General features: G+C 50.6%; 1 protein-coding gene across 1 annotated transcript in view; it reads left to right on the forward strand.

The window, feature by feature from the left end:
• Positions 1-580: 580 nt before the first annotated feature.
• Positions 581-21,410, forward strand: part of slc1a5 (solute carrier family 1 member 5) — a 33,740-nt gene continuing 12,910 nt past the window's right edge. The window contains exons 1-4 of the mRNA XM_038785971.1: positions 581-1,405; positions 16,106-16,148; positions 17,506-17,592; positions 18,187-18,353. Coding sequence (XP_038641899.1) covers positions 795-1,405; positions 16,106-16,148; positions 17,506-17,592; positions 18,187-18,353 — 908 coding nt within the window. The 5' untranslated portion in view covers positions 581-794. The remainder of the gene's footprint in view (positions 1,406-16,105; positions 16,149-17,505; positions 17,593-18,186; positions 18,354-21,410) is intronic.

Consider the following 21,410-nt stretch of genomic DNA (forward strand, 5'->3'; position numbering starts at 1 on the left):
CTCTGTTACTCATGGCGCCCAGGACTCGGGCTTGAATCCTGGGCTCGGGTCACTGTCCGTGTGGAGTTTGCACATTCTCCCCGTGTCTGCGTGCGTCTCGCCCCCACACAACCTAAAAAGATGTGCACGCTAGGTGGATTGGCCACACTAAATTTCCCCTTAATTGGAGAAAAAAAGAATTAGACATTTAAATTTATTTTAAAAATAAACCTCTGTACATAGCTGAAACGTCCAGGCAGCATCTTCCTCCATCTTCCTCCACGTCCTTTCCCTCCCACAATGTGGCAACCAGAACAGCACAGGGAAATTATTTTTTTAAATTGGAAGAACAAAAACATTTGTGGAGATAGACAGAGGTAGACGTTGCGAGAGCGTGTGGCTCACATCTTTGCGGGACTCGCCAAAAAATACTTTATTCTGAAAACAAGCTCGGCAGAGCACTCCCACTTTCTATGAAAGGAGACTCGTCTCTGAAGTCCCTCCTCTGGCTGGTAACCTGATTGGCTGGTAACCTGATTGTGTAACACACCTCAAATATAAAAGCTCCTCCCCCCCCCCCCCATTCTGTCCCCTTGAAATGCCCAGGCCACGAGGTCGAGCGAGTCAGTTTCAAACACGTTTCTTTCCCCGTAGTCGTGTCAGTTTCGCCCTATGCTGGGTTTCGCCCTGAATTGAGAAGCGCGATGATACATATTTATGTATATATTTTAGAATAATTTTGGAAACTGTCCGTGGCCAGACGCTTTACGGAAGTGGAAGGGGGGGGGGGGGGGGAGAGAAATTGGGAAAGAATTATGGCAGAATCGAGAGGTGATGATCTGAAAGCCACTTCCAATGGTGACATTCACATGGCTGAGAAAGCGACAAATGGCAACAATGTATCGAGTGGCGACACAGATGTATCGGCTCCCAGCTACAATGTATCGAATCCCGGCTACAATGTATCGAATCCCGGCTCCAATGTAGCGAGCCCCGGCAAGATGAAGAAGCTCAAAGGGTGTATGAGGGCGAACCTACTCGTCATCCTGACCGTGGCCGGGGTGATCGCCGGGGTGGTGATCGGCCTGTCGGTGAGGAACCTGCACCTCAGCCGGCTGCAGGTCCTCTACTTCTCCTTCCCCGGGGAGCTGCTGCTCCGGCTGCTCAAGATGATCATCATCCCGCTGGTGGTGTGCAGCCTGGTGTCGGGGGCGGCCAGCCTGGACCCCCGAGCCCTGGGCAAGCTGGGCGGCTGGGCCATGCTCTTCTTCCTCCTCACCACCCTGACGGCCTCGGCCATCGGCGTGACCATGGCTTCCATCATCAAGCCGGGAGACGGCGCCGAGGCCAACCCCAAGATACCCGGCTTGGAGGACGAGCTGCCGGAGCCCAAAGAAGTCACCGATTCCTTCCTGGACCTGGTCAGGTAAATGTTGACCAGCACCCTGGGATGGGAGGGAGGTAGCACCCTGGGGGGGGGGGGGTGGTAAGGAGGCAGCACCCTGGGGGGGGGGGGGTGGTAAGGAGGCAGCACCCTGGGGGGTGGTAAGGAGGCAGCACCCTGGGGGGGTGGTAAGGAGGCAGCACCCTGGGGGGGTGGTAAGGAGGCAGCACCCTGGGGGGGGGGGTGGTAAGGAGGCAGCACCCTGGGGGGGGGGTGGTAAGGAGGCAGCACCCTGGGGGGGTAAGGAGGCAGCACCCTGGGGGGGTGGTAAGGAGGCAGCACCCTGGGGGGGTGGTAAGGAGGCAGCACCCTGGGGGGGTGGTAAGGAGACAGCACCCTGGGGGGTGGTAAGGAGGCAGCACCCTAGGGGGTGGTAAGGAGGCAGCACCCTGGGGTGGTAAGGAGGCAGCACCCTGGGGTGGTAAGGAGACCGCACCCTGGGGTGGGAGGGATGCAGCACCCCTTGGGGTGGGAGGGAGGCAGCACCCTGGGGTGGGAAGGAGGACCCCCTAGGGAGGGAGGCAGCACCCTGGGGTGGGAGGGAGGCAGCACCCTGGGGTGGGAGGGAGGCAGCACCCTGGGGTGGTAAGGAGTTAGCACCCTAGGGTGGGAGGGAGGGCATCCTGACCCCGGACATTGTACCCAGCAACAAAAAAAATTGAGCTGACACAGATCAATATTTGCCAAGGTTTAGTTTGTTAAATAAAAGAAAAATACGGTGAAGGTGCCGTTTTTAAAGCAACCTCGTTTTACCATAAGGAAACAGTGGCTGGTGGGGGGAGTGCGTTAAGTGTTGAATCAGTCAATGGAATTTCAATTTGGTAACTTTGGCGCCACTTTGGTATGAAATAGACCAGGCTTCCGCCAAATGTTTCAATGCGAGGACCTGAAGAAGGAGCCGTGCTCCGAAAGCTCGTGTTTGAAACAAACCTGTTGGACTTTAACCTGGTGTTGTAAGACTTCTTACTAAGGTATTTGTTTGTGAGAGAGTCTTTATTTTCCCTTCTGAATTGTAGGGGGAAGCGTGCCGTCTTGGATCAATACATGCCGGCGATTGCTGATGCAATACAGTCTGATGATTAAATCAGCCAGCAACGGTGCGATGCTCTTTCTGTCGGTATCCAAAGATTTTTTTCTAAATTTAGAGTACCCAATTAATTTTTATAATTAAGGGGCAATTTAGCATGTTCAATCCACCTACCCTGCACATCTTTGGGTTGTGGGGGCGAAACCCACACAAACACGGGGAGAATGTGCAAACTCCACACGGACAGTGACCAAGAAGTGGGATTGAACCTGGGACCTCAGCGCCTTGAGACTGCAGTGCTCCACTGTGTCACCGGGCTGCCCTTCACTATCCAAAGATGTGCCGATTAGGTGGATTGGCCATGATAAATTGCCCTCGGTGTCCAAAAATGTTAGGTGGGGTTACTGTGTTCCGGTGATAGCGTGGAGCATCGGCTTAAATAGGGTGCTCTTTCCAAAGGCCGGTGCAGTCTCGATGGGCTGAATGGCCTCCTTCTGCACTAAATTCTATGTAGTGCTAAGTCAGGCCATTCAGCCCGTCGTGCCTATTCCAGCTCATTTTTTTTGGCTTGTGGAGGGCGGGGCGGGGGGGGTGGGGGGGAAACTATCCAGGTTAGCCCCAATTGGAGTTGAGACCACGGCCGAGGTCAGCCATGACCCCATTGAATGGCGCTGCGGATTCGAAAGGTAGCACAGTGGTTAGCACTGTTGCTTCACGGCTCCAGGGTCCCGGGTTCGATTCCGGCTTGGGTCGCTGTCTGTGCGGAGTCAGCACATTTTCCATCTTGTCTGCGTGGGTTTCCTCCGGGCGCTCCAGTTTCCTCCCACAAGTCCTGAAAGACGTGCTGGTTAGGTGAATAGGGCATTCTGAATTCTCCCTCTGTGTACCCGAACAGGCCCCGGAGTGTGGCGACTAGGGGCTTTTCACAGGAACTTTATTGCAGTGTTAATGTAAGCCTACTTGTGAATATAAGAGCTGAGTGGCCTTTTCCTACTCCACACTCCTAGTCAGCCAGGGTCTTATTAAATGACGGAGCAGGTAAAGTAGAACTTATTGACCCCCACCTCTGCCATTTCAGACCATTGGAGCAGGAATAGGCCATTCGGCCCCTTGGGCCTGCTCCAATAGGATTAGGGCTGACTGAATTTAGTGTACACAATTAATTTTTTCCAATTAAGGGGCAATTTAGCGTGGCCAATCCACATCTGCGCATCTTTGGGCTGTGGGGGCGAAACCCAGGCAGACACGGGGAGAATGAGCTGGGATCGAACCTGGGACCTCGGCGCCGTGAGGCTGCAGGGCTAACCCACTGTGCTGACCCAGAAATGGGAATTTGATAAGATCACAGCCGACCATAAGACTTAGGGGCAGAAGTAGGCCATTCAGCCCATCGAAGATGAGATCATGATTCGAGTCCTATTGTGACCTTCATTTCCCCATCTACCCCTATACTCAGGGTGGGTTTTAATCTCCATCTTAATTGGGGGGCCCCTTATTTTTCATTTGTGTCCCCGTTCTAGTCTCTCCCATCAGGAGAGAGCCCCTCTCCTCATCCACCATGTCAAATCCCCTCAAGATTTTGATTCATTCAGGTCACCACAAATTTCTAAGCTCTAGGTCAAATCTTTCTCATAAGACAATCACGCTGTTCGTTCTGCAAAGAACCTTCAAATGTTTCCCCCTCGAATAAATGTTGCAACAGTCCCAGGGGCTGCTCGCTCCCCACCCTTTTTTTTTAAAGGTCTGACTGGTGGAGGTCAATACTTCTCAGGGTGAGGGGCACGTTTGAGAATAACCTCAGTATGCACGGGGATTGAACCTGCACTGTTGGTGTCGCTCCGCATCACGAAGCAGCCGTCCAACCAACTGAGCTACCCCGACACATTATAAAAGTGCTTCATTGGCTGTATAGTGTTATGGACTATTTTGAAAGGTGGTAAAGAAATGCACTTCCTTATTATTCACCCAATTCCATTTCAAAAGCTGTTTCTGGCAGTATGTTCCATAGAAGCCTCACAGGACCGAAGTAGACCATTTTGCCCATACACTGACCCTTCGAAGGAACACCCTATCTAGTCCCGCTCCCTCGCACTGTCCCAGTCACCCCAGTGTACCTTCACATCGTTGGACACTAAAGGCTGGTTTTGGCACAGCCAATCCGCCTAAGTCCACATCTTTGGACTGTGGGAGGAAACCGGAGCACCCGGAGGAAACCCACGCAGACCCGGGGAGAACGTGCAAACTCCACAGAGACATTTGCCCAAGGCTGGAATTTAACCTGGGACCCTGGCGCGATGAGGTAGCAGTGTCTTTTTTATTTATTTTCTTTAAAATTTAGAGTACCCAATAATTTTTTCCAACTAAGGGGCAATTTAACGTGGCCAATCCACCTACCCTGCACATCTTTGGGTTGTGGGGGTGAAACTCACGCAGACACGGGGAGAATGTGCAAACTCCACACGGACAGTGACCAAGGGCCGGGATCGAACCTGGGACCTCAGCGCCGTGAGGCAGCAATGCTAACCACTGTGCCACCGTGCTGCCCTATTACCTTGAAACTTACTCATTAACAACACGTTTGTACAGAAAAAAATAAAACCAATCATGGGGTGGTAAAGGCAGTTCATGGTCCAAACTGTGAAAATCCGTCTCTGTCACGAGGATCCAGGTGTAAGTACCATTACTCTGCCGCAATCGAGGCTAGCACTACAGGACTGAGGGAGTGTTGATCCGTTGGAGGTGACGTCTTTCAAATGAGGTGTTCCACCTACCCCAACTGCTGTGAGTGGACATGAATACTCACTGGCAAGTTCCCCTCCAAATCACTTGCCATCCTGACTTGGAAATATAGAACTTTTTTTATAAATTTAGAGTACCCAATTCATTTTATCCAATTAAGGGGCAATTTAGCATGGCCAATCCACCTACCCTGCACATCTTTGGGTTGTGGGGGCGAAACCCACGCAAACACGGGGAGAATGTACAAACTCCACACAGACAGTGACCCAGAGCCGGGATCGAACCTGGGACCTCGGCGCTGTGAGTCAGCAATGCCAACCACTGTGCCAGCGTGCCGCCCCTCTGAGCTGGAAATATATTGGCCTTTTCTTTACTGTCGCTGGGTCAAAATGCTGGAACTTTCTCTCTGACAGCACGGTGGGTGGACCTACGCCACAGGGACTGCTGTGGGTTCAAGCAGGCGGCTCACTACCACCTTCTCGAGGGGCAATTGGGGTGGGCAACACATGCCAGTGTAGCTGGTGATGTCCACATCCTGTCAACATCTAAATTGTAAAAACCATGGGGCCATTTGGATGAAGAGAAGGGGAGTTCTCGCGAGCGTCCTCTCCAATATTTATCCCTCAACCAATGTTTAACTAAAAACAGATCACTTTGCATTATGGGACATTGCTGTGTTCCCTATGTTACAACAGGAATTCCATTCAAAAGTGCTCCATTGGCTGCAAACACTGTATGATGTGAAAATTGCTACATTAATGTGAATTGGTCTTTGGTTGGAATTTTCTGGCTCCCCCTCCCCCCCCCAACACCTGTCCCCCCACTAGCCACAAGTTTCCCAGTGGCAGGCAGTGAATACTATGGGGAAACCCCATTGACAACGGTTAGAGCAGAAGATCCACCATGAAACGCGCCCTAATGAGGTGCAGAAAACCCCACCCATAGAGTTCATTGTGAGTGAGTCAGCCCTCTGTGTCCTTGCTCAACTTAACCAGGCACATTCAACGTGAACTGATAGAGGGGGTGTTACCGATAGGTGTGAATGTTGACCACCAAAATCCTACTTCGCACTTGCCAAAATCTGTGCCCATGGGGAGTGGGGTGGAGTAGCAGTTATGATTTCTGACTGCACAGGAAACCCAAACTTTACAATAATTGATGGTGGGAACGTAAGGTAGTGGGGTCCCCATGCGTCTATCGCCTGTGCACTTCTAGATGGCGGTGGTCATGGGATTGGAAGGTGCTGCCTAAGGAACCTTGGCGAGTTCCAGTGCATCTTGTAGATGGTGCACACGGCTGTCACTGTGTGTTGGTGGGAGAGGGTTGTGAGTATTTGTGGATGGGATGACAATGAAGCGAGGCTACTTTGTCCTGGATGGTGTTGAGCTTCTTTTATTTTTTTTTTTTTTATAAATTTAGAGTATCCAATTATTTTATTTTTTTTCCAATTAAGGGGCAATTTAGTGTGGCCAATCCACCTAACCTGCACATCTTTGGGTTGTGGGGGTGAAACCCACGCAGACATGGGGAGAATGTGCAAACTCCACACGGACAGTGACCCAGGGCCGGGATTCGAACCCGGGTCCTCAGCGCCGCAGTCCCAGTGCTATCCACTGCGCCACATGCCGCCCTGTGTTGAGCTTCTTGAGCAGGGGTGGGCAAACTACGGCCCACGGGCCGCATGCGGCCCGCCAAAGGTCTTTATGCGGCCCACCAAGATCAAGTCATTAAAAAAAAAATAATTTTTTTTTTGGGTTCTGTTGGGTTACTGATGAGGCGCCCAGAATCATAATCGGGTGAAGCGCCATTTTTGAAAAGTAGAGAAAAAGAGGGCTAAAGGCAGGATGCCGCCGGGGGAAGCGCTGAGGTATATGCCGCACGTTAATTGGTTACAACCGGGACTATTAATTAATATACTATGTGGCCCTTTAAAATTGTGAATTTCTGAATGTGGCCCTTGCACGGAAAAGTTTGCCCACCCCTGTTCTTGAGTGTTGCGGGAGCTGCACTCATCCAGGCAAGAGGAGAGTATTCCATCACACTCCTGACTTGTGCCTCGTAGATGGTGGACAGGCTGAGGGAGAATCAGGAGGTGAGTTACACTCCGCAGGATTCCCAGCCTCTGACGTGGTCATATAGTGTCTGTAGCACCTTTGTCGTATCTCCCCGGCTTTCTCTGGGTAGGGCATGTGGATTAGGTTGTCCCGGCCTAATCTGGCGTCTTAAACCTCCAGAAGCTGCTGTCTGTGTTCTTGTATCCTTTTCAGTTCCTCACCCCTGAACTATCAGGGCACTGTAGCCACAGTGTTTATATGACGAGTCCATTCCAGTACTGGTGTCGATTCTGTGAACCTATTAGTTGTTGAGCAAGTGTGGCAATGGCATGGAACAAAGGTTGGTAAATGATGTTAAGATGCTGGTCACATGGAGCGGCATGGCAGCGCAGTGGTTAGCATTGCAGTCTCACGGCGCCGAGGTCCCAGGTTCGATCCCGGCTCTGGGTCACTGTCCGTGTGGAGTTTGCACATTCTCCCTGTGTCTGCGTGGGTCTCGCCCCCACAATCCAAAGATGTGCAGGTCAGGTGGATTGGCCACGCTAAATTGCCCCTTAATTGGAAAAAAAAGGTTGGGGAATCTAATTTTTTTTTTTTTAAAACCTGTCCGTGATATCTTTGGCACTTAATTTCTCATGAGCTCCCCCTCTCTTCAACAACCTTAAATCTATCACATCTACCTCTCCTCAGCTCTGCTGAAGAGTCCCGAGGACTCTAACTCCGTTTCTCTCTCCAACGATGCTGCCGGACCTGCTGAACCTTTTCAGCAGTTTATGTTTTTGTTCCAGCTTTGCCGTGTCTGTAGTACCTTTGTCATATCTCCCCGGCTTTCTCTGGGTAGGGCATGTGGATTAGGTTGTCCCGGCCTAATCTGACGTCTTAAACCTCCAGAAGCTGCTGTCTGTGTTCTTGTATCCTTTTCAGTTCCTCACCCCTGAACTATCAAAACATGTGTGGTTAGCAACTATCCAGTTTCGAGGTGTATTATTAGTCGGTGTGTACATACTGGTCCGCTTTCTGCCTCGGCTCTTTGACTACGCCAGCTTTGGTAACAGCGTTTCATACTCCCATGCCCGCCTGAACGTCACAGCACCAGGGTCCCAGGTTCGATTCCCGGCTTGGGTCACTGTGCGGAGTCTGCACGTTCTCCCCGTGTCTGCGTGGGTTTCCTCCGGGTGCTCCGGTTTCCTCTCACAAACCCCGAAAGACGTGCTTGTTAGGTGAATTGGACATTCGGAATTCTCCCTCTGTGTACCCGAACAGGCGCCAGAATGTGGTGACTAGGGGATTTTCACAGTAACTTCATTGCAGTGTTAATGTCAGCCTACTTGTGACACTAATAAAGATTATTATTATTAAAATAAAATCTCTTCCCATCAGCTCTTGCCGATTTACCTTACTAGCCCATTTGAATGAACATTTTCCTTCGCTTCTCATGGTGACTGAGCGTGAGATCGCAAAGTGGTGCACTTGTGTACATTAGAAGTTACATATACCAATACACCGGGCTCTCTTTGCAGACAGGAAGAAGGTGCACCCACATTACGCCTGTCTCAACTAAACAAAAGTAGGCATCAGCCATTCTCTGGTTCAGCCACCCAGGGGAATGCCTTGACCAATCCGAGTCAACCTGCCTGGTTTGTATTTAAACAAAGCTTGGCAGTTAACTGTCAGTCACCAGTTAACTGGTGCATTCTCTGGGGCAACGCCTCCACCAATCCAAGTCCACTTTTCAACCAATCAGCACTCCATAAATGGTTGAACTCTTTGCGTTTTAGCATTCTTGCGTACTGTGCAGAAGTACTCCAGTTCTGTATTACTCTGCAGAAGTACTCCAGTTCTGTATTACTCTGCAGAAGTACTCCAGTTCTGTATTACTGTGCAGACTTACTCCAGTTCTGTATTACTCTGCAGACGTACTCCAGTTCTGTATTACTGTGCAGACGTACTCCAGTTCTGTATTACTCTGCAGACGTACTCCAGTTCTGTATTACTCTGCAGACGTACTCCAGTTCTGTATTACTCTGCAGACGTACTCCAGTTCTGTATTACTCTGCAGAAGTACTCCAGTTCTGTATTACTCTGCAGAAGTACTCCAGTTCTGTATTACTCTGCAGAAGTACTCCAGTTCTGTATTACTCTGCAGACGGATGTGCTGGTTAGGAGGGGTTATGGGGTGGGGGAGTGGGCCTAGGTAAGGTGCTCTTTCGGAAGATTGGTGTAAGATTCGATGGGCCGAATGGCCACCGTCTGCACTGTAGGAATGATTCTATTTGGCCTCTTGTCCCAGCCCTCTGCAAAGCAGGCCTTTGCGAAGTGTACTGACCACTTAACAGCCCAGAAGCAGTCTTGCGTTGTGCAGTGCAGCACCTGTAGAATGCATTTGAGTGCAGGAAACCTGGCAATCGAGTCCTCCCAGCCCAAAACCTCGGCCTCACTGGGGTTTGCTCCACCTGGGCGCTCAAGTGGATTCGAGGGCCAACGAGAATTCTTTTTTTTTTTGTTTTTAAAAAAAAATTGGTACGCCAAATTGAAGGCTGTCATCGGTGATGACAACCACTGGTTAAAAGGGGCTTTACGCCAAGCTATTATGTTTCGAAGGAGGAAGTATAAGGAGATTGCAAGCTTGCGATTTCACAAGGCTGACGACTGGGGGTTGGGCGGGGGTGGAGGCGGGGGGGGGGGGGGGGGGGGGGGGGTGGAATGGGGGTGTAGGTTCACCTTCACAGCAATGTGAAGGCTTCAGAGAGGAATGGATTTGAGGGGATGAGCGACTTTGCCTAGATTGGAGAAGTCAGGCGTGTTCTCTTGAAGATAAGATTACGGTTTTTTTTTAAACATGCATATTTTTTTGCGGTTTTACGGTCTTTAACAAATTGTAATAAGTCCACGGAGACAGAAGTCCCGTCACCAGAATCCCTTTCATTCACAAACCCAACAGCTGAACAACCATGACCATTCCGTCTGCTGTTTACACTGGGAGTGCAGAGGATCTGACACTCCCTGTTTTATATACAGATAGGCTTCCCTGATTGGGCCACTAATCAGGGAACTCGTATTCTAATTGGCCAATCTCAAAGGCCTGGCCTAAGTCATTCCACAAGTATTGCAACAAAACTACACGAGTGATGCAGCATAACAAGGGGAAAAAAGGCTCCACATACATGAATACAGAGGAGGATGGGGAACAGCAGTATAACGGAGCTCGATACAATCATTGGACATAACCTGATGCCTCTATAAGTCCCACTGGAGAACAAGGGAGAACCAGGATAAGGCCTGGTCAACACGGTCAAATGGAGCACACCTTCCCACGCAGCCATTGCCTGGTGTTCCCACGAGAGTCCAGGATACGTTTTCCGCGCCATGTTCGGGCGCCCCAGCACACACATCGCCCCCAGCAGGGTCAGAGACACCAATGACAGACCGCGACCTCCTCCCCACTAATTCCACACCCGTTTGCCCCCTATACAGGAACCAATCACGGATTCTTTATACGCACCCTCTTTTTCAAAATTTAAAGTGCCCAATTCATTTTTTCCCCCCAATTAAGGGGCAATTTAGCGTGGCCAATTCACCTAACCCTGCACATCTTTTTTAGGGTTGTGGGGGTGAGACCCACGCAGACACGGGGAGAATGTGCAAACTCCACACGGACAGTGACCCGGGGCTGGGATCGAACACGGATCCTCGGCACCGTAAGGCAGCAGGGCTAACCACTGTGCCGCCCTTTATACACACCCTTAAGAAAAAGAAATGAAATAAAGAAAGTGTGCGGGACCCCCCCCCCCCCAACGCAGCGAGTGATTCGGATCAGGAATGCGCTGCCTGAGAGTGTGGCAAGAGAAAAGAGCTGAATTCCAGAGGTGCGAGTGACTGCCCTTTACATCAAGGCATCATTTGACCGAGTACGACATCAAGGAGCCCTAACAAAACTGGAGTCCGGGTGAAAACCCTCCGCTGGCTGGAGTCATTCCCGGCACAAAGGAAGATGGTTGTGGTGGTTGGAGGTCAATCATCTCAGCTCCAGGACATCACTGCAGGAGTCCCTCAGGGTAGTGTGCTAGGCCCAACCATCTTCAGCTGCTTCATCAATGACCTTCCTTCCATCATAAGGCCAGAAGCGGGGATGTTCATTGATGACGACTCCACAATGTTCAGCACATTCACGATTCCACTGGTTTGTGAAGTAGTTCATGCCCAAATGCAGCAAGACCTGGACAATATCCAGGCTTGGACTGATGTCGCAAGTAACATTTGCACCACACTAGCAAGAGCCATCCCCAACAAGAGAGAATCTAACCATCTCCCCTTGGCATTCAATGGCAATACCATCACTGAATCCCCCACAATCAACATCCAGGGGGGGGGGGGTTATCATTGACCAGGAACTGGACTAGCCACATTAATACTGTGGCTACAAGAGCAGAGGCTAGGAATCCTGTGGCAAGTAACTCTCCTTCTGACAACCCAACTCCCCCAAAAACCTGTCCACCATCTACAAGGCACAAGTCAGGAGTGTGATGGACTCTCCACTTGCCTGGATGAGTGCGGCTCCAACAACACTCAATCACACCATCCAGGACAAAGCAGCCCCGCTTGATTGCTCCCCCTTCTACAAACATTCACTCCCTCCACCACCGCTGCACAGTGGCAGCCGTGTGTACCGTCTACAAGATGCACTGCAGCAACTCACCAAGGCTCCTCAGGCAGCTCCTTCAAACCCAAGACCGCTGCCGTCTGGAAGGACAAGGGCAGCAGACACATGGGTACACCACCACCTGGAGGATCCCCTCCAAGCCACATCATCCCGACTTGGAAATATATCGGCCGTTCCTTCACTCGTTGGGTAAAAGTCCTGGAGCTCCCTCCCTAACAGCACTGTGGGTGCACCTACTCAACAGGGACTGCAGCGGCTCAAGAAGACAGCTCACCACCACCTTCTCAATTTCATAGAATTTACAGTGCAGAAGGAGGCCATTCAGCCCATCGAGTCTGCATCGGCTCTTGGAAAGAGCACCCTACCCAAGGTCAACACCTCCACCCTATTCCCATAACCCAGTAACCCCACCCAACACGAAGGGCAATTTTGGACACTAAGGGCAATTTATCACGGCCAATCCACCCAACCTGCACATCTTTGGGACTGTGGGGGGAAACCGGAGCACCCGGAGGAAACCCACGCACACACGGGGAGGATGTGTAGACTCCGCACAGACAGTGACCCAAGCCGGGAATCGAACCTGGGACCCTGGAGCTGTGAAGCGATTGTGCTATCCACAATGCTACCGTACAAAGCGGTACATTACGTGGGGCGGCATGCGTGAGAAGGACGGCGTGCAGCCCTTGCCAATCTGTCGCTCTCTCCCTTCCATTATGGAAGAAATGTCGATGGGTTCCACTGCCCTCCTGGGCAGCTCTCCAACCCCTTTGTCACCTCTCTCAGAAGATCAGATTGTGAGGCAAGGACATGACGATGCACATTTGCCGGGAACTGAGTGGGCTGCATCCCGTTCTATTCTCTCTGAGCAGTGAGTCAGCACTTTAGTAGGAAATTCAATACATGCTTTGCATTGCCAGGTATGTCACGAGTGGGTGGAATACTATCTTCAATAATTCTGACCTCCCCCACGCAGGAGGAGAACAATTTAACTGTGGTACTATTTGTAAAGAGCAATAGAGGTGGCGCTGGGAAATTTAGCAATCCAGGAAACACTGAGGAGGCAGCTAAACAGGTTTATTTTTTAAAGTTTGGTTTTAGAGACACCAAAGTCCTATTTTAAAAAAAAATTTAGAACCTAGAACTCTACAGCACAGTACAGGCCCTTCGGCCCACAATGTTGTGCCGAACTAGTCTGAAACTAAGAATTTGGAGTACCCAATTATTATTTTTTTTCCAATTAAGGGGCAATTTAGCATGTTCAATCCACCTACCCTGCACATCTTTGGGATGTGGGGGTGAAACCCACGCAGACACGGGGAGAATGTGCAAACTCCACACTGACAGTGACCCAGGGCCGGGATTCGAACCCAGATCCTCAGCGCCGTGAGGCAGTAGCGCTAAGGACTGTGCCACTCTGCCACCCTAAACAGGTTTATTTTGATAAAGCCGCTCCCACAGCGTACACCAAACATTCGCCATCCCGGATCTGGGAGCAGCGTTTTGAAGCGCTCATTAACGTCTCCTAGCTGGACGGGCCTCTGCCCGTTACCACGGCAGCTCGTGCTCTATGCACCCCCACGGGGAGATCATAGAACCCTAGAATTTGCAGAGCAGAAAGAAGCCACCCGGCCCATCGAGTCTGCACCGGCCTCGGGGAAAGTCCAACCCCGCAAACCCAGTGATCCACTTGGGGGCTAACACAGAAAGGAAACTCCGCACCCTACACTTGGACAGTCTGTGATCGAAATCCTGGGGCTGGATTCTTCCAGCGTCCGCGACAAAATCGGGTTCGCCGCGGGGGGCGGATAATGGCCGTTTATCCGGAAATCGGGACTGGCGCCGCTCCCGCGATTCTCCGGTCCCCGGTGAATTGTTCGCGAGTCGCTCGGGCACTGATGGCGCGGCTAGGGGGCCATTGACAGAGCCCCCCCCCCCCCCCGCGCGATTCTCCGCGCAAAACTGGCCGTGCTCCCGAAGACGTGGTTCTAACCACATATCGGCCGTCAGGAACCTCGGCAGGTGGCTGTGGCCCCCCCCCCTGGTGGAGGGTGGGGGGGAATCAATCTTCGGGCGGGGGGGGGGCCTCGTGGATGGCCAGGGAAGCGATCGGGCGGCACGGACCTGCGGGCGCGCTTGATCTCGGGGGGGACCTAAATTTTTGATGACGGTCCGCAGTGCGAGTTGGCCATGTCGCACGGGGCGGCCGCCGCTGTGCGAATGCGCGGACTCCCGACCGGACGTGCGGGGCCCTGTATCCGCAGCCAGAGCTGCGAGAAGCACTCCGGGGTCCTGCCAGCCCCCTTCAGGTAGGAGAATCACTCGGGACTTCCTTAAGGAAAGTTCAGAGTGAAATGCCAGCGTTTCTACGCTGGCATGGGGTCATAGCCACATTTTTGGAGAATCCTGCTCCTGGTGTCTGACCTAATCTTCCAGTTTTTTCACTCGAGTCTTTGCAGTCTCTCTCTCTCTCTCTCCTCTCTCTCTCTCTCTCTCTCTCTCTCTCTCTCTCTCTCTCACACACACACTCCCTTTTCTTTCTTCATTACTGTTTTTTGTTGTGTCCTTTCTTTCACCCCTCCATCCCCCCTTTGCTCCACACCCGTCTCTTTCCTCCCACTCAAATGGATACACTTTTGAACTTTTTAGTTTTCTGAAATCTGGCTCTTTGACTGGTTCCTCAGAACCGCTCGGCTCTGGTTTTTATTCCTCCTCCTCCTCTCCCTTCCTGGCTTTTGCGTTCTGGTTATCCTTGCGATTCTGACTATTGAGCTACAAATGTCAGGTGGAAGGGCTGTTTGTCGAGGCAGCTGAAAGACTGCTTTGCGACACTCCAGTCGGCCACTGTGTGTGTGTGTGTGTGTGTGTGTCATGAAGTTATCATCCTTGTTTTCAAATCTTTTCTTTTTTCTCCGCCTGGAGCACTTCCAGAGGACCATGTCTGGGCAAAGGCGGATTCTTCTGCCATTAAAGCTGCCACTGTCCTCGGCTGATATTCGTGCACGTTCGCCAACGGAGGCTTGGCTGTTTTCTTCCCTCTTCACCTCCCTAAACATCCTTCCACCAATCAAAAAACGTCTGCCAGGATGTTTGAAGAGGATAGGTTGTACCCTTGTTGGAATAGACAAACTTGAATATCGTTGTAAATGGACAAAGCTGCCAAAGCTTTTTGTCTTGCACTCATCAGCACACATGCAAGCATGCCAAATTTTGTGTGATCCTTTGCAATTTGGTATTCTTGTGTTTGTCCTGATAGCCCCGGGTGCTCCGGTTTCTTCCCACAGCCCTAAGATGTGCAGGCTAAGTGGATTGGCCATGATAAATTGCCCCTTAGTGTCCAGAGATGTGTCGGTTAGGTTCAGGGGTTATTGGGATAGGGTGGAAGTGGGTTTGGGTAGAGTGCTCTTTCAGAGGGTCGGTGCAGACTCAATGGGCCGAATGGCCTCCTTCTGCACTCTGGTTTCTATGATTCTGTGACTTTCACAAAAGAGTATGAAGACACACTTGATGAAACTGGGGTGTGGTTGAGGTAGGAGGTATATGCTTGTAATGTTTCACTCTGTGTAAATAAATGTAGGACTTGTGGTGATGTGCATCACTGTAGATACACAAGGGGTTAATGTAAGTACACTGCCACTAGGTAAACACTAGAGGGAGCACCAGAGACATCATGACACACAGACATTCAACCAATAGGTCAGTAAGATAGGACACGACCAATGGGCAGTCAAGACACACCCAGGGCACACATGCTCTTTCTCTTTCCATAGGTGACACTCAGAGAGACAGGGGCAGGTCAGAAGCATCACACCCACCACATGGCTTAGAGCAGACTGGTTAGTTCGACTGAGTTACTACAGCAAGATTAGCAGGAGAGTCGAACCCAAGTAGGAGAATTGTTAACTGTTCAATAAATGAGTTAAACCTATCTCCAAGTCTGAACCTTCCTTTGTCAGAGTGTACATCAAGGAAGCAGCTTATGCTACATGAAGAAACATAACACAACAGGACTGAGTAAAGATAGACTCCAATATCATCCATCCTAGAATATAGAATCCTCTCCTGACATTCTGGAATAGAGCACAAGATGGTGCCTTCGCTGACTAGCTGTAGGAGCTGAATGCTTACATAACTTAGATGGTTTAGATAGTTTGGGAGCTTCTGAAGAAAATCTTTTATGCCCTCTTTTTCTTTTCTTTCAGAAACATCTTCCCATCTAACCTTGTCTCAGCTGCGTTTGAGTCGGTGAGTTATTTCATGACGGATTATGTGAAACTCTCTTGACAGTGTTGCACATCGGGCAGCACGGTGGCACAGTGGATAGCATTGTGGCTTCACAGCGCCAGGGTCCCTGGTTCGATTCCCGGCTTGGGTCACTGTCTTTGCGGAGTCTGCACATCCTCCCCCGTGTGTGCGTGGGTTTCCTCCGGGTGCTCCGGTTTCCTCCCACAGTCCAAAGATGTGCAGGTTAGGCAGATTGGCCGCGCTAAATTACCCTTAGTGTCCAAAAAAAAGTTTTGGTGGGCTTACTGGATTATAGGGTGGAGGTGTGGGCTTGGGTAGGGTGCTCTTTCCAAGGGCTGGTGCAGACGCGATGGGCCGAATGGCCTCCTTCTGCACTGCAAATTCTCTGAGTCTATTCCCGGGAACTCAAAAGCTTGTCAATCCCACCTTTTAAATATATTCAGCGATAGAAGATCCCAAGTCTCTGTGATCGAGAGCATTTCAAAATTCACAACCCCTCGAGGGAAGAGGTTTCTCCTCATCCCAATCCTAAATGATCACACCCCTCTTCATCCTGAGGTTGTGCCCCGTGTTGTAGATTTCCCAGGCAGTGGAAACAAACTCTGTGTCTCCCCTGTCAAGCCCCTTCAGAAGTTCCAAATTGGAGGGGGGGGGGGGGAGAAAGTTAAGCGTACCAGAGGGGAGGTTGGCAAGGGGATAGTTGGGGTGTAAGAGTTGGGCTTCGATCAAAGGGGGGTGGTTTAGCTCAGTTGGCTGGACCTGTAGTTCGTGATGCGGAGGGAGGCCAACAGTGTGGGTTCAATTCCCCGTACCGACTGAGGTTATTCAGGAAGGCCTCGCCTTCTTCATCTTGCCCTCTGCCAGAGGCGTGGTGACCCTCGGGTTAAATCGCCACCGGTCAGCTCTCTCTCGCAGGTGGAGAGCAGTCTGGGACGATGATGTTCACTTTCATTCAGTGAAGCAGAGGACTTTGAGAAAGCGTGCGGTTCTGAAAAATCTAATTTCTTCACTCTGTCTGCACCAAATAAACTCCCAACATCAGGCGATAGAATTATTTTTTCTTGAAGAAGTCGTCCGTTTGATGAAGTCTAGTTTTTTTTTTAATGAAGGGGCAATTTAACGCGGCCAATCCACCTAACCTGCACATCTTTTGGGTTGTGGGGGGCGAAACCCACGCAGACACGGGGGAGAATGTGCAAACTCCACACGGACAGTGACCCAGGGCCGGGATTCGAACCCGGGTCCTCAGCGCCGTAGGCAGCAATGCTAACCACTGTGCCACCGTGCTGCCCTTGATGAAGTCTAGTTGATATATTTTCTTTCGGACACTCGTGAACGTGTGCTATTTTCTTTCCAGTACGCTTCAAGTTACAAGATCATCAAAATCTCAAAGAATGTCACCGATGAGTTTGGAAACATCAACGAGACCATTGAAGAATTAAAAGTGAGTGTAAAAGACGGGACAAATAAAACCAATCTATTCTGAGTCCATTCACTTGTAAAGTACGTGCATTTATACCGCGCCAGCATACCTCTCAAGCAGCCGACACCTCTTCACCGTGAATTAATTGTTCAGAGATTGTACAGTCCTGGTTATCATTTTGGTGAACGTGGCGGCCACTTTGCGCACAGCAAGATTCCACAAAGAGCAACATGGCATTCGACCAACCCGCTTGCGACAGGCACAGGAGCACCTACTCTCTTCACCAGCATGGACCTGTTGGGCCGAATGGCCTATTTCTGTTCTGTGAGAAAAGAATCTCTAATAATTCTCAATTTCTCGCCATTGAAGAGGAAGGTTCTCCTGGTGTTTGGCCCAATATTTGTCCTTCAACCAACATCACATTTTAAAAAACGGCCTGGTCCTGACCACAATGCTGTTTGTGGGATCTTGCTGTGCACAAAATGGCTGCCGCATTTCCATTACAGCCGCGTCGACACTTCTAAAGTACTTCATCGGCTGTACGGCAATATAGGGAGCCCAGAGTTATAAATTCTAATCTCGTTCTGTCTTTTAACGGCCTCTGTTTTGCTCCAGATTCCCGTCGGAAGCAACGTAGATGGTATGAACATCCTGGGGCTGGTCGTCTTCGCTATCGTCTTCGGAATCGCTCTACGGAAACTCGGACCGGAGGGGGAGAACCTGATCCGATTCTTCAGCTCCTTCAACGAGGCCACCATGGTCCTGGTCTCATGGATCATGTGGTAAGTGGCTCACTCCGTGTCTTGGGTTTAACCAAGTATTTATGTACCACGGTGCTGTGGGTCTAAACCCTAATTCCCTCGGACTGTGCAGTTTGCACAACACAGCTGTGTTTTCACACACACACACACACAATCGAAGACTAGCAATCCTGTCTGCGCTGGCGCCAGAGAGAATGTGAGCAGTGCGGTCAATAACATGCTCCACTGCTCTAGGATTTCCTGGAACGGACGCACGGCCGTGGTATTGGAACCCCTCGTGGGGTCGGAGAGAAGATTAGAATATCTATTCTTGGGGCAGCACGGTGGCGCAGTGGGTTAGCCCTGCTGCCTCACGGCGCTCAGGTCCCAGGTTCAATCCCGGCTCTGGGTCACTGTCCGTGTGGAGTTTGCACATTCTCCCCGTGTCTGCGTGGGTTTCGCCCCCACAACCCAAAAAGATGGGCAGGCTAGGTGGATTGGCCACGCTAAATTGCCCCTTAATTGGAAAAAACGAATTGGATATTCTAAATTTTTTTTTTTTTTAAAAGAATATTCTTTGTGAGCTGTTTTCTTGAACAGCTGCAGTGGTGCAGGCACACCTACTGTACTGTTAGGGAGGCCATTCCAGCAACATTGAAGGAGCGGCCGTCATATATGCTCCACGTTGGAATGGGCCCTGTGACTTGGAGGTGTTACCATTCGTGGAGGTTCCATTGCTCCCTGCTGCCTTCCAGGGTTATGGAGGTTTCGGGGGTGGGATGTGCTCGTGGTGAAGCCTTGATGAGTTGCCACATCCCAGCATGCAGACATTACACACAACTACCATGTTCTGCGGCAGCTGAGAGTTGCTTTATCTTTGAATGCCAGTACTTTCTTCGTATTGTTTATGCAGGTGACTGGCGTTAACTGGGGCTTCACTCGTGCACATATAAAGACACTCTCTATAAATATATGTATGACTAAAGGTTGGTTCCAGTACTACCCTTCCCCGACTGGCTTCCTGAAATATAAAACACATGGCTATGATTCAGGGGTGGAGGAAGTGATATTCAGACCTGCTTAATGTCAACAAGGAGCTCTTGTGACGCAGGGGTATCGTCCCTGCTTTGGCTGACATCCTACAGACTGACCGTCTGCACACCAGGAACTTTGTTTTATGTACGTCAGTAGCAAACTGCGCAAGATTTCCGTGTGGGCCATTCGGGAGTGCTCAAGGTTGATGTGTAAACATATACGGGAAGTTTTAGCAGTAGGTAGTTCATAACCAACAGAAAGGAGATGTTGTGGCTTTGTGCTGTCTTCGGTGGCTGGCCATGTGGTGAATTTCGTGTGTGGCAGTTTGAGGTCCTGGACCACCCACTTTATGCTTGAAGAGGTGTGGCGTGAGTCACTTCCAACATTACTGCTAATTTCAGTGCAGACTTTGATGGGCTGAATGGCCTCCTCCTGCACTGTAGCCAGAAGCTCTGGGCCCCGAGTTTCACCTCTGGGCTTGGTGTGGAAGGTGCGTTCACAACGCGATCAGACTTACAAAATCCTTCCAGACACGCCAAAATGGCTGGCGGTAAGAGCGGGAGAGACCCCTGGTCAGCCACGATTGATGTGGAGTGGCGCCATCCACTCCACAAGCCCTTTGGGAAACGGACCAGTGACTGCCTTACCGCACCATAAGACATAGGAGCAGAATTGGGCCACTCGGCCCATCGATAGGCAAAGAAGTGGAATTACTGTGATTCTGAATTTTGTTGCTCAAAAGATTTTCGTCAAGCTCCCCTTTGGCCGTTTGAGATTGATTCACTTGGCAAAGCACACATGCTGCAATGTGCAACCATCCCATGGCTCCATTCCACAAGGCCTTGCCAGGGCCTGTTGTGCTTTAACTCAGGTAGTAAACACATTCTGTGAGGAATGGCAAGGTCCTCCGAGCTCTCTGCCAACCAATTGAAGTGTTCTTTGCGAGCACTCCACCCCCACAATTTGTTGTTCAGTCTTCCATCACATCCACTGCCGACTCTTTGCTGGGACCTTGAACTTTCAAGTACTTATGCCTCATCCAAGTTAACCAATAGTAAGCCTTAATAAAATTGTGACTAAAACTTTGGATAATATTTTTCAACTGTTACGTTTTTCAAACAGCGTGATCTTTCCACTGATATCAAAGGCCACGTTTTTGTTTAAGGGCAGCACGGTGGCGCAGTGGGTTAGCCCTGCTGCCTCACGGCGCTGAGGTCCCAGGTTCGATCCCGGCTCTGGGTCACTGTCTGTGTGGAGTTTGCACATTCTCCCTGTGTCTGTGTGGGTTTCGCCCCCACAACCCAAAGATGTGCAGGGTAGGTGGATTGGGCACGCTAAATTGCCCCTTAATTGGGGAAAAAAAAAAATTGGGCACTCTAAATTAATTTAATAAATCAAATTTATAAAATGTGTTCTCTGGCTACTGATATTACTCAAAAGACTTTGTCCATCTGTAATTGTCCTGGGAAGAGATTAGCGGGCGCCTTTATTTTTTTTTATAACTTTAGTGTACCCAATCATTTTTCCAATTAAGGGGCAATTTAGAGTGGCCAATCCACCTACTCTGCACATTTTTTTTGGGTTGTGGGGGCGAAACCCACGCAAACACGGGGAGAATGTGCAAACTCCACACGGACAGTGACCCAGAGCCGGGATCGAACCTGGGACCTCAGCGCCGTGAGGCCGCAGTGCTAACCCACTGCGCCACCGTGCTGCCCAGCGGGCACCTTTATATATTTGTATATCACAACATAATCCAAAGGCGTGCACGTTAGGTGGGGCTACGGAGATAGGGTGGGGGGGGGGGGGGGGGGGGGGAGAGGGCCTAGGTAGGCTGCTCTTTCAGAGGGCCGGTACTGGCTCGATGGACCGATTAGCCTCCTCCCGCACTGTAAGGATTATATGGATTCAAAATCGGGGATTAGTGTAGGAGCGTTCATGGAAATTGTGATAGCTCTAGGTCAGAACTGGTTTTGAATACTCTACGCGCAGAGTATTTTTGACGACAGTGCGACACCCAGGTGAAGTCATAGCTCCGAAAGAGCAAAGATAGAAATCTAGCTG

The sequence above is a fragment of the Scyliorhinus canicula genome, chromosome 27 (genome assembly GCF_902713615.1).
Source record: "Scyliorhinus canicula chromosome 27, sScyCan1.1, whole genome shotgun sequence".
Taxonomy (NCBI): Eukaryota; Metazoa; Chordata; class Chondrichthyes; order Carcharhiniformes; family Scyliorhinidae; genus Scyliorhinus; species Scyliorhinus canicula.